Source organism: Trematomus bernacchii, unplaced genomic scaffold (genome assembly GCF_902827165.1).
Source record: "Trematomus bernacchii unplaced genomic scaffold, fTreBer1.1, whole genome shotgun sequence".
NCBI lineage: Eukaryota > Metazoa > Chordata > Actinopteri > Perciformes > Nototheniidae > Trematomus > Trematomus bernacchii.
The window spans coordinates 20396023-20411738 of record NW_022987973.1 but is presented as its reverse complement, the minus strand read 5'-3'; the positions used below and the strand labels follow the sequence as shown (position 1 = coordinate 20411738).

At 42.1% G+C, this 15716-nt stretch overlaps 1 protein-coding gene across 2 annotated transcripts in view; it reads left to right on the top strand.

Annotated features, from left to right (window-relative positions):
• Positions 1–7331, top strand: part of mpped2a (metallophosphoesterase domain containing 2a) — a 52968-nt gene extending 45637 nt beyond the window's left edge. For both annotated transcript variants that reach the window (XM_034116726.1, XM_034116727.1), the window contains exons 5-7: positions 3868–3983; positions 5127–5240; positions 5429–7331. In XM_034116726.1, the coding sequence (XP_033972617.1) occupies positions 3868–3983; positions 5127–5240; positions 5429–5547 (349 nt within the window). In that variant the 3' untranslated portion in view covers positions 5548–7331. The remainder of the gene's footprint in view (positions 1–3867; positions 3984–5126; positions 5241–5428) is intronic.
• Positions 7332–15716: the final 8385 nt, after the last annotated feature.

Below are 15716 nucleotides of genomic sequence, written 5' to 3'. Positions count from 1 at the left end.
ATTTGCCTCCTCTTTCCAGAGTGTGTGTTGTGGGGTCTGTTCTCCTGGGTCTCAGGTGTGTGTTGAATGAGACACACCAGAGGTGGCCGAGAGTCTGCACCCTGTTTGCTAAACAGTCTGCCTGCACAGGGTAAATGAAAGAACCTGTGTGTGTTTGTGTAGTTCAGGAACAGGGTACAAGAGAGGTTGACCTGAATGTGTGGTGCACATAGAGGGAGAAAGCCAGGCAGCAAAGAAACAGCAGGTTAGAGAGGGTAAAAAGAAAAATATTGAGAATATGTAACCTCGGAGATTTTCAGCAAAATGATCAGTGGTTTGGGATCATAGTGTTTTATTTAATTTATCATGACGTTATTGATAAGAGTCGGGGTTTTACCTGTATTGTTTTTAAATCCAATTCATTTGAATAACATCATTCATTAAAATAGTACTGCCTTATGATGATGATCAGTACAATACACTTTCATTACAAGACCATAGCACCCAGCACGTCATTTCTGGGTCACTGACACAGAAACGTCAAAGACACTTCAGTGAGGTGTAAGAAAATTGTTAAAATGATCCATCAAGTGGGGGAGGAGTCGGATTAAATAGGCGTAATGAGAGGAACAAAGCATTTTTGTGCGTGTGTGTATTATTAGGGGGTATCATATTCTGTCTAGGGATCTAGAGAGTAGGTTGGGGGAGGAGGGGGGGGGGGTGGTGTGTGTAAGGGGTTAAGAGTGGTGTCAAGCCCAGAGAGACGCTGCCCCGCCGTCCTAATGATATCCACCGGGCTAATTGAATATTGACGTTCTGCGCTAAATGGCTTCTGTCTGCTTCACCTCCGCTGCCGGCCCAGGCTGCACATTTGAACCTGTTTCCACTGTTTGACTCCAAGGGGGGGGAGTGGGGGAGGAATCGTTAAATGTCCCAGTTACCATGGTTACGGGCTTCACGTCCTTTTGAAGCTGCATTTTTGTATTTAAAAGATATTTCCTAAAGTAAGTTTTATTTTTGTATTTCATGAAACCATCGTCTGGCGTGGTACCACATGACCACATGACTACGTCTTACCTCGTTCTTTACACCTCTTCTTATTCTTTCTTACTTCTATTTCCGTGATCTGTGTTTTACTTCCCACTGTGCCTGCCTCCAGACGCTTCTCCTTTGTTGCCACAGCGACACGCTCCAGATGGCGAGTGTCAAGGAAAGACTCTGCTTCGAATGTAGTCACAAACACAAACACACACACACACACACACACACACACATACAAGCTGATCTACATATACACACTCTGAGAACAGACTGAGACACTGGCATTGTACATTCTGTTCAACACTTCATCCTACTCAGATGCTGGTGGACGTCCACTCTGCCCACTACACACACACGCACACGCACACGCACACGCACACGCACACGCACACGCACACGCACACACACTCTGCAGTACAGTATAATAAAACCTGTGTCACAGCCACACAGGAAACAATCTCTCCTTTATGTGACCGGGATGTCATTAATCTTGGCGGAGGTTAACAAATGCACTTGCATGGAAGGTATATTTCATAGGCAGACAGCCGACAATGGGGCCATTGTGGCGTGGAGCTGCAGCGCCTCGCTCTGCATGCAGTCAGGACCTTTTTGGCTAGCTGCGGATCCTCGGCTCATGTCAGGGGTTATGTTTCATCTCCCTGATGAATGTGTTTATGCAGGGGAAAACATGTGAAACACGGAGCAAATTCAACGTTCCAGCTATTTATTTATTTGTGCTGCCTGAAACCACAATTCGTTTCTCTGAATGGGGGGGAAATAAATGCGTTTGCCATTTTTCAAAGTATGGCCTTGTTGCGATTAGTCAAAACTAGCGCCAGACAAATAGCCTGCCCGTGTGCAGCCGGCAGACCTGGCCAGCTCGGCTCTGATTCACCACTCTCCGAGTTCCTCCACAGCAGCGCTAGATCCATCCGTGAAGTGGCGAGCCTTCCCAGTAATCCATTAGACTTCCATTAGCTCCGATTTGTGTGATTAGTTCTAATTAATCAGTTCAGTCTGTGGCCTTCACTCCCCTGTGCACTCCTCACATTTCATTTTTAACCTAATTTCTCAGTTCTCCACCGAGCGAGAGAACGAGGCAACGACTGAGCGAGCAAATCAAAGACAGAGCTTCAGGTCCGCCGCCATCACCTCATTTTTTTGTGAAGCGCGCAAACACTCAATATTGTTCAAGCACCAGACCCAAACTGGATGAGGCGGTTCTTAGAATGCTCTTTTCTCTCACCACGCTGAATTTTTGTGTGTGTTTTTATTTTGAGCTGAGAGTTTGCTTGCGTTTTAAAAACCAGGAGGGGTCGAGATGTTTTACACATCTAGTGTGCTGGGGCTGGCCCTCCTGTGGAACAGTGAGTATTGATTAGCGCCAGAGCAGCTATCCCTCACTGTAACAAAGCCTATTGATGTTTGTGGAGCCCTGATTTCCCCTCGGTCAAATAGCATCCGCAGCACCATCGCTAAGTGACCGGAAAGTTCTCCGAACTCAGCGGTCTGTCCCGAAGCAACCTGGGAATAAAAGAGTGGAAATCATCTTTTCATCTGCGCCTCTTCTGCTGCAAAACTCGAATGAAAGGATTTCTTTCTGGGCTTTTTGCAGCAGGTCAGCTTATATACTGAGGGATGGTGTGCTGATCATCTATCTTCCTTTCCTCTCTTGTCAGCCTTCTTCTGCCATTACAACTATTGTGATAAATGAAGGCTCAATTTATCAACCAGCCTCCACTCAATTTATTTTTCTCCCCTCGGAATCCCCCGCCCCCGCTCCTGTGTCCAACCTCCACGCGGCACGCTTTATTTCTTCATCCGTTTTTCACCCCCCCTGCATCCATCCCTCCATCCCTCATTCCCACTCAGCCACATCGGGCTCTCTTTGTGTCTGCTGGGGAGGCTGAGACGCTGCCTGTCACCCCCGAGCTGCAGACTCCCATCCAGGCTGCCGGAGGTGGCCCGGCTGCTGTCAATCAATCTGCAGCCTGAGTAGCAGTGGGCATGGGGGATGACACATGATGTGGCTCCCTGCTGCTTAGAAATTCACTACTTTACTTTTTTCTAGAAGGCCTGGGCAGTCAGTCGTATATTTCTGGCTTCTTAAATTAATTAAACTTGATCATGCCTCTTTGAATTTAAAGCTTCTTCTAACCAATAGGGTGCGTCAAACCAAACGCTCCCTATTCAAGGCAACAGTCCGACCATTCAAAGGTGCTTGTTTCAAATGTAACCCTTGTGTATTTTCACTTCCTGCTTTAAGTGTAAAGGGTGTTTCCTGCTGGTGAATTCATGCTTATGTTGCTCTGTCTCTTGTGGATGTGTGAATTATAAACTCTTTGCTAAAACACATGTTTAGGGTGACAATATGTCAAGTTTCTGTTTACATCTGGTTGTACTGTCCACAGCTAACCAATCAAATGTGTTACCGAACCAAAGCTGTTAGGTTCAATGTCACACACCGAAATGCATTGAGTATATCCCTGAGTGTTACGTTTGCATTGTTTACATTGCATACAATGTCTTAAATTTACAGTATTTATTTACCATTTATTTATAAATTTATTTAAACTCCGAAAAACCTAGCACAAAAAAACTTAAACCGGAACATGCATCAACGTCTCAAGAAGTGAATGGATGAAGTACATCTAGTTAATAAGGACACAAAACATAACAGCAAGCATTTAAAACAAGAGTTGCTTGCCGCTTTTAAGAAATAGCAAGATGAAAGGGATATGCATAAATTCAGAAATACATTTTGCTCCCAGATATCAATTTATCGCTGTGCCGTAATCATGGTGGAGTCTCAGTGTTAATGTGATCCCTCTCCCTCCGTCTCTGCAGGACTCCGTGGTTCAACGGCTGGGGGTTCAACCTGCCTCGGGGTCAGTCTCTGCTGGATAAATGGAACCTCGTCCCTGAAGGCATCGACATCCTGATGACCCACGGACCTCCGCTCGGTGAGTCCAATTAACCAATCACAGCCCCCTCATCACCATATCTAATGAGGTTGTGCCTCATTATTCCAAATCTGTATGGAGTCACTGGAGGCGTCTCAGCAGGCGTGTGTAGGTGTGTGTGTGTGTGTGTGTAGATGTGTGTGCATGTAGATGTGTGTGTGTGCGCTAAAGTCAACACTGTTTTCATTTAAATCCAGCAGTATCTAGAGTCAGATTTAATATTTGTGTTTGACTTTATCAAATACAAAATACATATTGTTTTGTTTTCACTTCACACTGATTCAGTTTTCCTTCTAGTTGTTTGGGCCCCAGTTCTTTTTTTTTGCTGTTGCGCTCTCCATCTGGCTTTATTGAGTGATTTCCTTTCCTCTCGCCTACGAAGGGTTGCTGCTGCGGCCGCCGCTGTGGCGGTTTGATTGCATGGAAACTCGATTTTGCAGCAATGTGACAGACGCTGCAAACGATTGGAGAGAGACCATGGGAGAGGAGACAGAGCTGGGGGGAGGGGGATGTTGAAGATGTAGGAGGGCTTTCCAAATCTAGAAGACAAAACAAATTGAATACAAAATAAGGGTTGCACAAGAGACGAAGAAATCTGAAGAACGAGTTGCATCAGCAAGAATGTGAGGTGTAGTGAGGTGTGAGAAAGTCCAATATGACAAAGCATTTTCAGCAGGAGAGACTTTGAGCATGTCTGTAGCAAGATATAAGAGAATATCTGTTTCTTAATTATTACTTTATAACAGAAACGTAGGCATTTAGGACAAGTGGTAGCATATTGAAGCCTAAATAAAGATGATTTTTGTAACAATACAAATTATAAAGTACATTTCTAATGTCACATACAATAGGAATCAGAGCCAGGAATGAATAACAACCAGATTCAGAAAAAGACATTGGAATCCCTTGAAACTCGAAGAACAGCTCACAAAGAGTTCGGCCTCATTAAAGTTCAGCTCACCTAAATAACTCATTTTAAGGGGAAAAAAGGTTCTTGCTCGTCACTGTTTCACTTTATTGATGGTCAGATTATCTGCTGCTTTATTTTAAACCACCTCGTTAAGGTCACGTGTTGCATTCCCATACATCGAGCAGTCTGTGGAACTGAGACGTCCTGACCTCCTAACATGTCTGTGTGTGTAGGTTTCCGAGACTGGGTTCCTAAGGAGCTGCAGCGGGTCGGCTGTGTGGAGCTGCTCAACACGGTGCAGAAGAGGGTGCGGCCCAAACTTCATGCCTTCGGAGGCATACACGAAGGTACTGAGAATAAAGATAACCCTAAACGAGAAAATATTGAAATTCAAGAGTAAATTTAAGTAAAATAAATATATTTAGCACAAAGATTACAGATTTGGTGGAATGATGTTATCAGAATTGTCCTCCCTGAGTGTATAGTGTTGTATGTTTCCTGTTGCTGACGTCTGTCTCCTCCCCCCCCCCCTCAGGCTACGGGATCATGACGGACGGCTTCACGACGTTCGTCAACTCATCGACCTGCACCGTCAGCTTCCAGCCCACCAACCCCCCCATCGTGTTCGACCTGCCCAACCCCTCCAGCTCCTGAGACCAGAGGAGGGGGCGGGGAGGGGCCAGGGCACCATAAACTCCTTTTTTTTCTATAAATATGTCAAGTTAAAAAAAAAAATTCTAAGTGTTTCTTTGCAAACTTTTTGGTCTTCTCCAAGCTGTTGTTGAGATTGAGAAGATGTGGGGCGGGGGTTGGGGGGGTTTGTCGGGGAGGGTCAAAGGAGAATCCCGGTGTTTTTGTTTCCAAACGTGCCAACAATACTTGTTTCCTGCGCCAATTTCCAGTCAGCGTGGTGGCAGATATCAGGGTTTGTTCTTCTCCAGAGGAACAACAACGTTATTTAATCTCATTCATTCTGAGAATTGCATCATGCAAGTTAGCATTTTTAGTATCTCCGGGTTTCTTGTAATCATTTTACAGCTACAAGTAAAAGTGACAACATCATCCAGGAAATTATCTGAGGAGAGCAATGATTTTAGGAAACATTTTTCTCTGATTAAGGTTTCATAAAGTTATTTTCTACAAAACAAGCTTATTTTTTCACACATTATTTCTTTAACAAATTAATATTTTTGTTGGGGGTTTTAACTCAAGTTTACGTTTCTGACATAAGCTGTTAGATTGTCACAAAAAAGTAAATGTTATAATGACAGGTGAATCATGAGGGATATCAACATGATTGTCCCCTCCGTACCCTAGTACCATCAATTCTGCATGTCTTTGTTAATTTGGAAAAATCATATTTAAAAAAAGAAGTGACAAAGTCTACATGTATGCAATGTCAAATCAATTTGGTTGAATGTGAAACAGAGCTGCAAGCAACACCGGTATTCTCCTTTTCTGGGGGATTTTGTGGTTAAACAATCTTGCTCTTGATAAATATTGGTCAGATCTGTAAGATAAATGATGCTTTGTGAATTTGTACAATTTCTTTATGTTTGGTTTGCATTGGCCGGACAATGGATGCCATTGTTTTATGTTGTATCATCTGATATTTTGTGTTTAGATCAATTTTTTTTTCTCTCGTCAGTTCCTCTTTTCTTATTGGCTGACAGGGACGCTGCCTTAAACTAGCTTTAATGTTTCAGCTAGAGCCCCACTCTCTGCGAGCTCAGAGAAAAGTCCTTATTTATTACCCGCAAAACAACACCTGACTAACGCAGGGACAGAAAGCTATCAAATTACAGCCCTTAAAACTAACTTTGTAACATCCCATTAAGGATTTCTGATCTAATTTGGAAAATGTATGTATAAAATATATATAAATATATATTATATATTCATGTTGTAAAACATCTGTACTAAAAGTAGTGTTTGACAAAAAAAATGAAAATCTGGTGCATTTTCTTCCGTATGCACCAGATAATTGACTTGTTTCCTTAATGCTCCCATCAGACGCTCTTTCTTTAATGTTTTTTGTATGGACTCTGCCAGTAGGGTAGACTTTCATTTTGGATGAGAGAGGAACATTTGTCAGAGTCACAATCCAACAGGTGCTGGTTGCTCCCAACAACACGCCTGCCTAAACCTGGTAAAGCTGTCCTTTTAAAGTGTACATCTGATAGTATTTGTGTTTTATTGCTTTTCTTTTTTCTAATTTTGCACTGTGTGTAAATGCAATCTTGCTAGCACAAAAAAAATGTTGCCAATAGTTGTCTCAACTTTGCCGCTGTAAATGCTCTTTCCGTGCTCTGTTCCTCTCTCGCTCTTTCTCTGATTGTATCCCTCTTCATGGAAATGTTAGTTCTCTCTTTCAGTTCATTGTGATATATTTAGCTGCCTTTATATGCAAATAAAATTGCAAGATTTTTACTTATCAACCTTTGTCTTCGTTTTGAATCCTAATCTTAAAGGGGCCCTATTATGCTCAATTCCAGGTTCATATTTGTATGTTGTGTCTCTCCTGTGACATGTCTCCATGCTTCAATGTTCAAAAAGCTCTTTATTTTTCTCATACTGCCTCTGCTGCAGCACCTCTTTTCACCCTCTGTCTGAAACCAGAGCCCAGTCTGTGATAAGCAGCGGGACGGCCCTTAGCCTATCACGTATAATGTGTTGGAGCGATAGCCAATAGCAGCGCGGGGGGTTACACCGTTATGTTACAATGTTATGAAAGGAGTCCAATGGAGTCATTTCAGGCAGAGGGAAGAGTGTGTCTACATTTGCAGGTTTACTTCTGAATGTTGTATCAAACGTTGACTAGTAGAGTTTAGATCATCTCAAAATACGACATTTGTTTTTTGTATTAGTATTCAGAAATGTTGTGTGTTTTAGATTATGGAAAAAGAAAGTTTTTTTTTTTAGTATCCACGTGTTGATCGGCTGCTGTAAGATAAGAATATCCTTTGTAGGGTAAAGGGATACTTTACTCACTGAGTTGATTTGATGAAATCATTTCATGTTATGGGCTCAGAGGCCTGTACTACGAAGCCGGATTTTCGCTTAGCGAGCTAACTTCAGGGAAAACTCTGGGTTTCCGGTCCTACGACGCTGGTTCTCTTTTTAGCGGGCTAATGTATCATATATTTCTGTGTCAGCTTCTTGAGCCGTATCTGGCCGTGCAACACTCAGTGTCCAGTGGCGGCTCCAGAGTATTTGTGTTGGGTAATCTATGGTAGGGCTAACCCATACAGTGGTGGGGCTCAAGTCAGTATTTGCAATGTAATTACATACACGCTCCCCCCGACAGTGAAACGCCACGCGTGAGGTTTAGATTATTTCCCTGTCTCAATCCAAATTGAACTGTATGAAATAAAAAGGCACATTTGTCTTGTAGTGAATAAAAAGGGCGACCTGGAGCCAATCCTGCAATTTCCCCACAGGTGAAAGAGTTGACATGCTGAAAACCCAACCCCTGCAGGGGGGTCTAGGGGGATTCTCCCCCAGGAGATTTTTTTAAATACTAACATCAAATACACATTCTGGTACTCTCTTGAGAAGAAAAATAAATAAATCTATTACTACATATTTAAAAAAATGAATGCCATTTTTGTTACTTTGTTCTGAAAGCTGAACCTGCTGCTCCTCAGAGAGAAAGGGGAAGAGGCTGTGTGAATGACTTTACATTGTGGATAAGGGTGGATAGCCCCCATTGTTCTGTGTGTCAAAATGAAAGAGCCCACACACCTATCAATCATCAAACCGTGGGGTCTTATTTCATTACGTGTTGTATCGATGTATATAGAGATGTACTACAGCAAAAGTATTCTCTGTCGGGACTTCCTGCAACAACACCACGCCGTTATCGTGATTCTGATTGGCCAGAAGACATTATCAAAGATGTTTTATTGAGAAGAAGATCACTACGTGACAAAAGTTTTCAAAACCGTTTCTAGTCTTCGGTATTTCCAGACAAGTGGCTACTGAAATCAATCTTACTAACTGCTGTCTGTGCAATTTACTCTGCGCGAGTTGGCGGACTTTATTTTGCTTACTTTAACATCATTTTTCATGGAGGGGCTAAGGTGGGGCTAAGCCATTTCTTGGTATGGCTGTGGCCTACCCCAGCCATACCCTGGCGCCGCCACTGTCAGTGTCACATACTGTATGCAGAAGTATTATTTAAAGCAACTCATTAAGTTGACGAAACGCTCGAGTCAAATGTAATTAAAGTCAGATCCACTCGTGTCTTAGACGGGGCAGACTGGCAGTGATATCATAAACCCAGGGCCGGTTTTTGGCATAGGCGGTCGCCTAGGGCGCTGCGCTGGTAGTTCTGGGAGGGAAAAAAACATTTTTGACTGTTTGGCTCATCCTAATTTTCAGCCTTGATGTAACAACATTCATAATTAAGTCAAGGTAACACCCTTTTCACCCTGGTTACACTTTTAATTTGCCCTGTACGACGGGCGCTGTAAGTGATGAAAGTGGCGGATGTTGATTTATCAGGCGCCCGCAGCTCACAGCCAAAGTGCGAGCGAGCGAGCCTCCGAGAGAGCAAGAGAGAGAGAGAGAGAGAGGGCGCGCATCGGTACCGCGGATTGTTGTTGGATTGAGGCTGATAACTACAGCTCAGTGGTAAAGGACTCTTGAGTGTTTAGATAGTTCACTTTAGTCTAAGTTATCTCAGTGGGTCTCAAACGGTTTGGTCAGAATTTATGTAAGCACAAGGCACTCCTTTATAATTATTGGGATGAACAGGTTTTGAAATAATTTCAATGTATACTATAGGACACACGTTTAAAACTGGAGATATTAAAAAATATGCATAAATAAATGAATGTTAACTAGGTAAAATAAGATATAAATGAACAACAAAAATAAAATACGTTACATTTATTTGTTATTGGCTATGGGTTGTTGGTTATGTTCACATATTTATTTGGTTATTAAAATGTAAACCGATCTTTTTCAGATAGGTGTTTAAAGTTGTACCCCCTAGATCAGGTCTCTAGTAATTCTGCTCAAAGTGCACCAGATTGAAGCATTTTACTTTTAAATGTTAAAACAAATCTTTCCGGGGGGGCATACCCCCGAACCCCCCTAGAGGATGTGACGTCCACCCCCCAAATCAAACATGTTCATATAATACTGAATACATTTGAAACCTTTATGTATATTACCGAGGTCAGCGGTTTTCAAAGTGTGAGGCGCGCCTCCCCTGGGGGGCGCCAGAGAGCTTCAGGGGAGGAGCAGCGTGAGAAAAAAAATAACGAGAAAAAGACGAGTAAAGTGACACTTGCACACTTTTGGCTGTCTGTGGAGACCGAGTTCCCCCACCTCGCCAAAAAGGCTGTAAAAGTGCTCATTCCCTTCACCTCCACCCAGGGGCAGACTGGCCATCTGTGTGTTCTGGAGAATCACAGAACGGCCGGTCGTCAGTGGCCCGTTGACGGCCGGCTCGGTTCGCTGACGGCCGGCACCGCCCTTTATTTTTTATGTTTTTAAACGTCATCATGTATGTTGCGCTGACAGGCGACAGAGGTTTTCATTTATTCTTTATATATTCTATTGTGTATTCCTTGGAGGGGGGGGGCACCAAATCATAATCTCGCCTAGGGCACCAAAATGTCTAGAACCGGCCCTGCATAAACCTGTTAATGTACGCATTCAAACACTTTTTCTTTTACCAGCTGTATTCACCTTGCAGCTGCAACTATGCTTTTATCCTGGATAAAGTGTTCAAGTCACGGATGTTTAAAGTTTAACTTCTTCATATTTGTCTAATATTATAGTTCAGTTTTCATTCAGGAAGTATGACGCTGCGCTGTCAGTACGCTTCTCCTTGTTTGTGATTGGTCAAATGTTGCTAGCCCTGCCCCTTTCATGTGAACGCGCACTCAGCCGGACAGAGAAACCCTGGCTTGAGTTACCGAGTTGATAACCAGCGTCGTAGGACCGCTTAGCGAGAGCGCGTTTGTTTTGGATTAGGTAAACCGGGTAACTCAAACATATCCAGGGCATGTTGAACTGGATTCGTAGTACAGGCCTCAGGACAAAAGGCTACAGTGCAAGAGATGTTTGATTTCAAAGGTGTCGAAGTCAGTATTTCACATCCCTGACTCAATTCCAAACAGCGTGGTTGGAGTCCAAACCTGTGGGAAAGCCTGGTTCTGTACTGTTATCACGTGACACATTTTATTTGAAACCTGACAACCTGGTAATACAATTACAAATCATTAGCTTAAAGTAACCATTACAAATAACAATTGATGTTGTTCATGACTTGGACACAGCTGCAAACAGGCTTGGCCTACTTATGTGAGCAATTTGTACAGTAATGTCTAAAGTGAGTAAACGTATATTCATCTACACAGCCCAATATCACAACAGGTTTTGCCTCTACAGACAGAACACCTGCTGGTCCTAAATGTGCCGATGCCGGAAAAGCAACATGCGTAAAAGTCTTAAATAAATAGAGGAGCAGCAGCTTTAACCCCACCGCAACAGTAGATAATGAAACGTTAAAAAAGCTGAACACTTTTTGCACATTGTGGACCTCTCCAGCTGTGAGGCTTATATAATAACGATGTTAAAATAGCTCCTTAGTTGTGAAAGGCTAGAGTTTATTTGTATGAGCTACTAAAGATGCACCAGAAAGTGAGGTTAACATTGCTATACTGTTCATTTCGATGTAGGAAAGTACATTCATTACTGTTGTCAATTACTACACACCACAACATTTCTTAAGAGCATGAATGGAGGACATTTTGAACCACAGTAGCCTACTTGGCCAATCAAGTAATAATGACTATAGCTGGAGATGTAAAGAACCTCTAACAGACCACAAACAAAACTCTCATCAACAGAAGACTCAACAGGCTTCACTCAGCGGGAGAGAATACAAATGTGGCCTATGTTTCTCTCCATTCTTGTTATCTGCGTATTCACAACGTGAATCTTCAGATCTGCATCATTTCCCATTGGTTTCATCAGGTTTCTTTCCTTTTCAACAGAGGCCAGCAAAGATCCTTCATAGGCCAAAAATAAAATGGGCTTGAGTTGTTGGGCGCCTTTGCCAGCCTTTCCCACCGTCCCCCTTCTCTCATCACCACAACATCAAAGCAACCCAACCAATTAACTATTCCCCGAAACGAGAGCAGCAAGGCATCGCCCCTCACCCACCAGATCCCCCTGCACATTACCATAATCCAGTCTAATCATATTAACATAGTCCGCAGATGAGCAGGAGGAAACACGGCTGCTCAGGCTGCGCTCAGTTCCTTCAACCTCTTAGCGTGGATGTGAATGTGTACGGGCACTTCAACGCTGCACATGTTGTGTCTCTGCAGTCCTCTTACAGGCACTAATATACTGTAAGTCCTTTAACATAGCCCTATACTCCCTAATATGCTACATGCTAAACATCTCCCGGTTAATTTACTAACGGTAGCCTACATATGTAAACCTGATAGAATGTCAACATTACATGCTAATCATTGTAATGCTAATTAGCAAACGGCACATGCTAGTTAGCATGGTAATGTGATGCAAGCTGCTAACAAGCTAATATTATAAATGCTACATCCTAAACTAAATGTCAGGATCTTGACATGTTCTAAATTGCTTGCTTAATGTTTGCATATCAGCATACTAATTGAACATCTTTACATTAGCATGTCAGTTAGTTACAGGGATGGAACATATTACAGTACATTTACTCGAGTGTACTATGTACAGTTTTTAGGTTTTTGTAATTATTTCAGTATTTCCATTTTATACTTTTTACTCCTAGAAATATTTGGTAAAACATTTCTGACTAAACCGATTCACAGTAGTAACACAACATTTAAATATACTAGTAACTAGCTTCAACCTGAATCCAGGGATATACCATACGTTATTTGAAACTAGCTATTTTCCTTAATAAATAATTTTCCTTTTGGTACTTTTAGTTTATTATAATGCTTTAACTTACTGTGTGTCTTTTTACTTACATAATATGTTATGTAAGTACATAATATGTTTTGTAAGTATAGCAGCTTAGTTATTAATAAAGTAGTACAATTACTTTTTCTATGAGTATTTCAATACGTTTAATGGATAATTGATTGGTTAGTTAGTTACATAACCTAAAAAAACGTACCAAAATACTTGATTAATATGTTAAACATTGCACAGTAAACTTTAGAATTGTAATGTTGTAATTGTAAAGGAGCTCCAACAAGCCGTTTAGGACAGAGAGTGAATACACATACTTTACAGAGATGCTGTATGAGAAACCAATGTGAGTTTGGAAAATTGCACAATATTAATCTATTCTAGTATACCTCAACAATGGAATTATGATCAGTAGAAATGGCCATGACATGGGACCTTTAATTAAATGTTTTTTGTGCAAAGAATGTGTTATTAAAGGTCCCATGACATGCTTTTCCGGTTATTACCCATCCTCTTGTGTGTTATGCATGTAAACCGTCTGCAAAGTCACAAACCCTCAAAGTACACCCTGTAGCGAGTAAATCTCTAACCAGTGTTGGGTGTAACGCGTTACAAAAGTAACGGAGTTACAGTCAGGGTCGGCTCTAGAACAAATCGAATGGGGGGGCAATCATTTACCACGGGGGGGCACACACTGCCGTCAACAACCAACACACAAACACCAACGCAACTTCAATTTAAAAAAACATGCTGTAAAGTCTATTGTCTTTCACACACATTGCAGGGGTGTAGTGCTATTTTATAGCGCACCTATGACTTGTGCATACATGCACGGTTGTGGCACGACCACTAAAACAGAAATATATGGACATAGGCCACCATATAAAAAGTGTGCAAATGTATTTAGTATCCTATCCATGTGAACATGTTTTAGGTGGGGGGTGGACCTAACCTCCTCTAGGAGGGTCTGGGGGCATGCTCCCCTGGGAAGATTTTTTTTTAAATATTGAAGTTAAATGCATCAATCTGGTGCACTTTGAAAGCAAAATGAAGAGATCTATGGATAGCCTACATCTCTCAACACCCATATGAAACAGAACTGTAAACAAATGTACTTTTTCTTCATGGATATTTTACTAATCACTCCCCTTTTAAACTGTATTCTTGTGTTACTGTCCTATAATATTTCATACCTGTTTTTCATTTATTCTTTTATTTTTTAATAACTATAATGATCATATAAAGGTGTTCCTCGCAAATACTTGTTTACATAAATGGTGACCAAACCGTTTGAGACCCACTGAGATTACACTAAAGTTAACTATCTAAACACTGAGAGAGTCCTTTACCTCACTGAGCTGACGTTATAAGATCCTCTCAGTCTGACAGGAGAGGACTCTCCTCCACCTTGGTGTAGAAACAGCTCTTTATATCCGTTAGCATAGCTAGCTAACCAGATGCTAACAACAACATTCCACGTTACCGCTCGCGCACTCACAAAATGCGCTCGTGCCACACACACACAGAGCCGAGCTTGAATGAAACACAGAGACCCAGAAGTACTTGTACTGTACTGTATATCATATTATTTTCGATGGCTTTACTGTATACTCAGTATAACAGATGAACAGATCGCCACTGGGCTTTCATCTAAACACACAGCCAGGTAATGATAACAAAACAAAGGTCAGGGGTCATTGGTCAAGCAACACACCAATCAGAGAGCAGCAGTGAGCATACCTGGCTGTGTTTTATATTTGTATTCTTTATTTCTGATTTATTTCACACAAAAAACTTTTAGTGGAAACGTTTTCACTTATATGATAAAAAAGAAGAAGAAAACGGCAAAGTGGCAAGGCTTGCCCGCCCTGCGTTGGGGGGGCACAGTGACTTATTTGGGGGGGCATGGCCCGCGAATCACCCCCCATGACGCCGACCCTTACAGTAATGTATTACTTTTTGCTGTAACGAAGGAATGTAACGTATTACTAATGACATTTGGGTAATATACTACCCGTTACAATGCTCAGTAAGTAACGCAGTTACAAGTTAAAACACATTTTACCCGAAATTAAATGGTGTTTTGTTTTTTAAGAATTTACCTTTTAATTTTAACTTTTATCCATGTATTTTTTCTTTTAATGTTTATTTTATTATCTTTCCTTTTTAATGACTGATTTTAAATGCCATTTTTAAAATGTCTTCCATTTTTGTAAAGCACTTTGAATTACCTTGTGTTGAAAGGTGCTATATAAATAAACTTGCCTTGCCTTGCCCTTGCCTTACCAACATCGCGAGACATTCCGACACCAGAGAAAAATGGTGCGGGTAGATTAGTAAACCTGGTGTTTACCCTTCAGCCGGCCCGGTTCTACGGGGGTGCATAGGCATGCATTGCACCCACAGTTGAATGTTATGCACGGGCACCCTCTATTCAAAAAAGAGAACGGAGCGAAAAATACAAACAACAAATTGTGTCAGGTGCGCGTGACCTGCTCCGCTGTGCGTGCATCATTTCCAAAGTGCTTCCAAAGCAGTGACACACATCTGTGGATAATCATTTATACGAAAATGGTTAAAGCAACCATCACTAAACGCCAGCAACACTGCATCTACTGCAGAAAATAGCAACAGGTCAGATGGGGACGTTACGTTACCCGCCGTCGTGGACACTAGCTTACTCCCGCCTGACTCGCCGCCCTCGCCCCCGGAGCAGCAGTCTTCGTCGCCCGAAACACCGCCGCCCCTCATCGGCCCGCAGGTGCCAGGATACCACGGCAAAACAGAGCCTGCCCAGGTATATCTAAACAAGTACCCGCCTGTACAGTGGGGTAAGGCGGTCATTTTGCAGCTCATGGTATACAAATAGACAATGGCTAGAATAT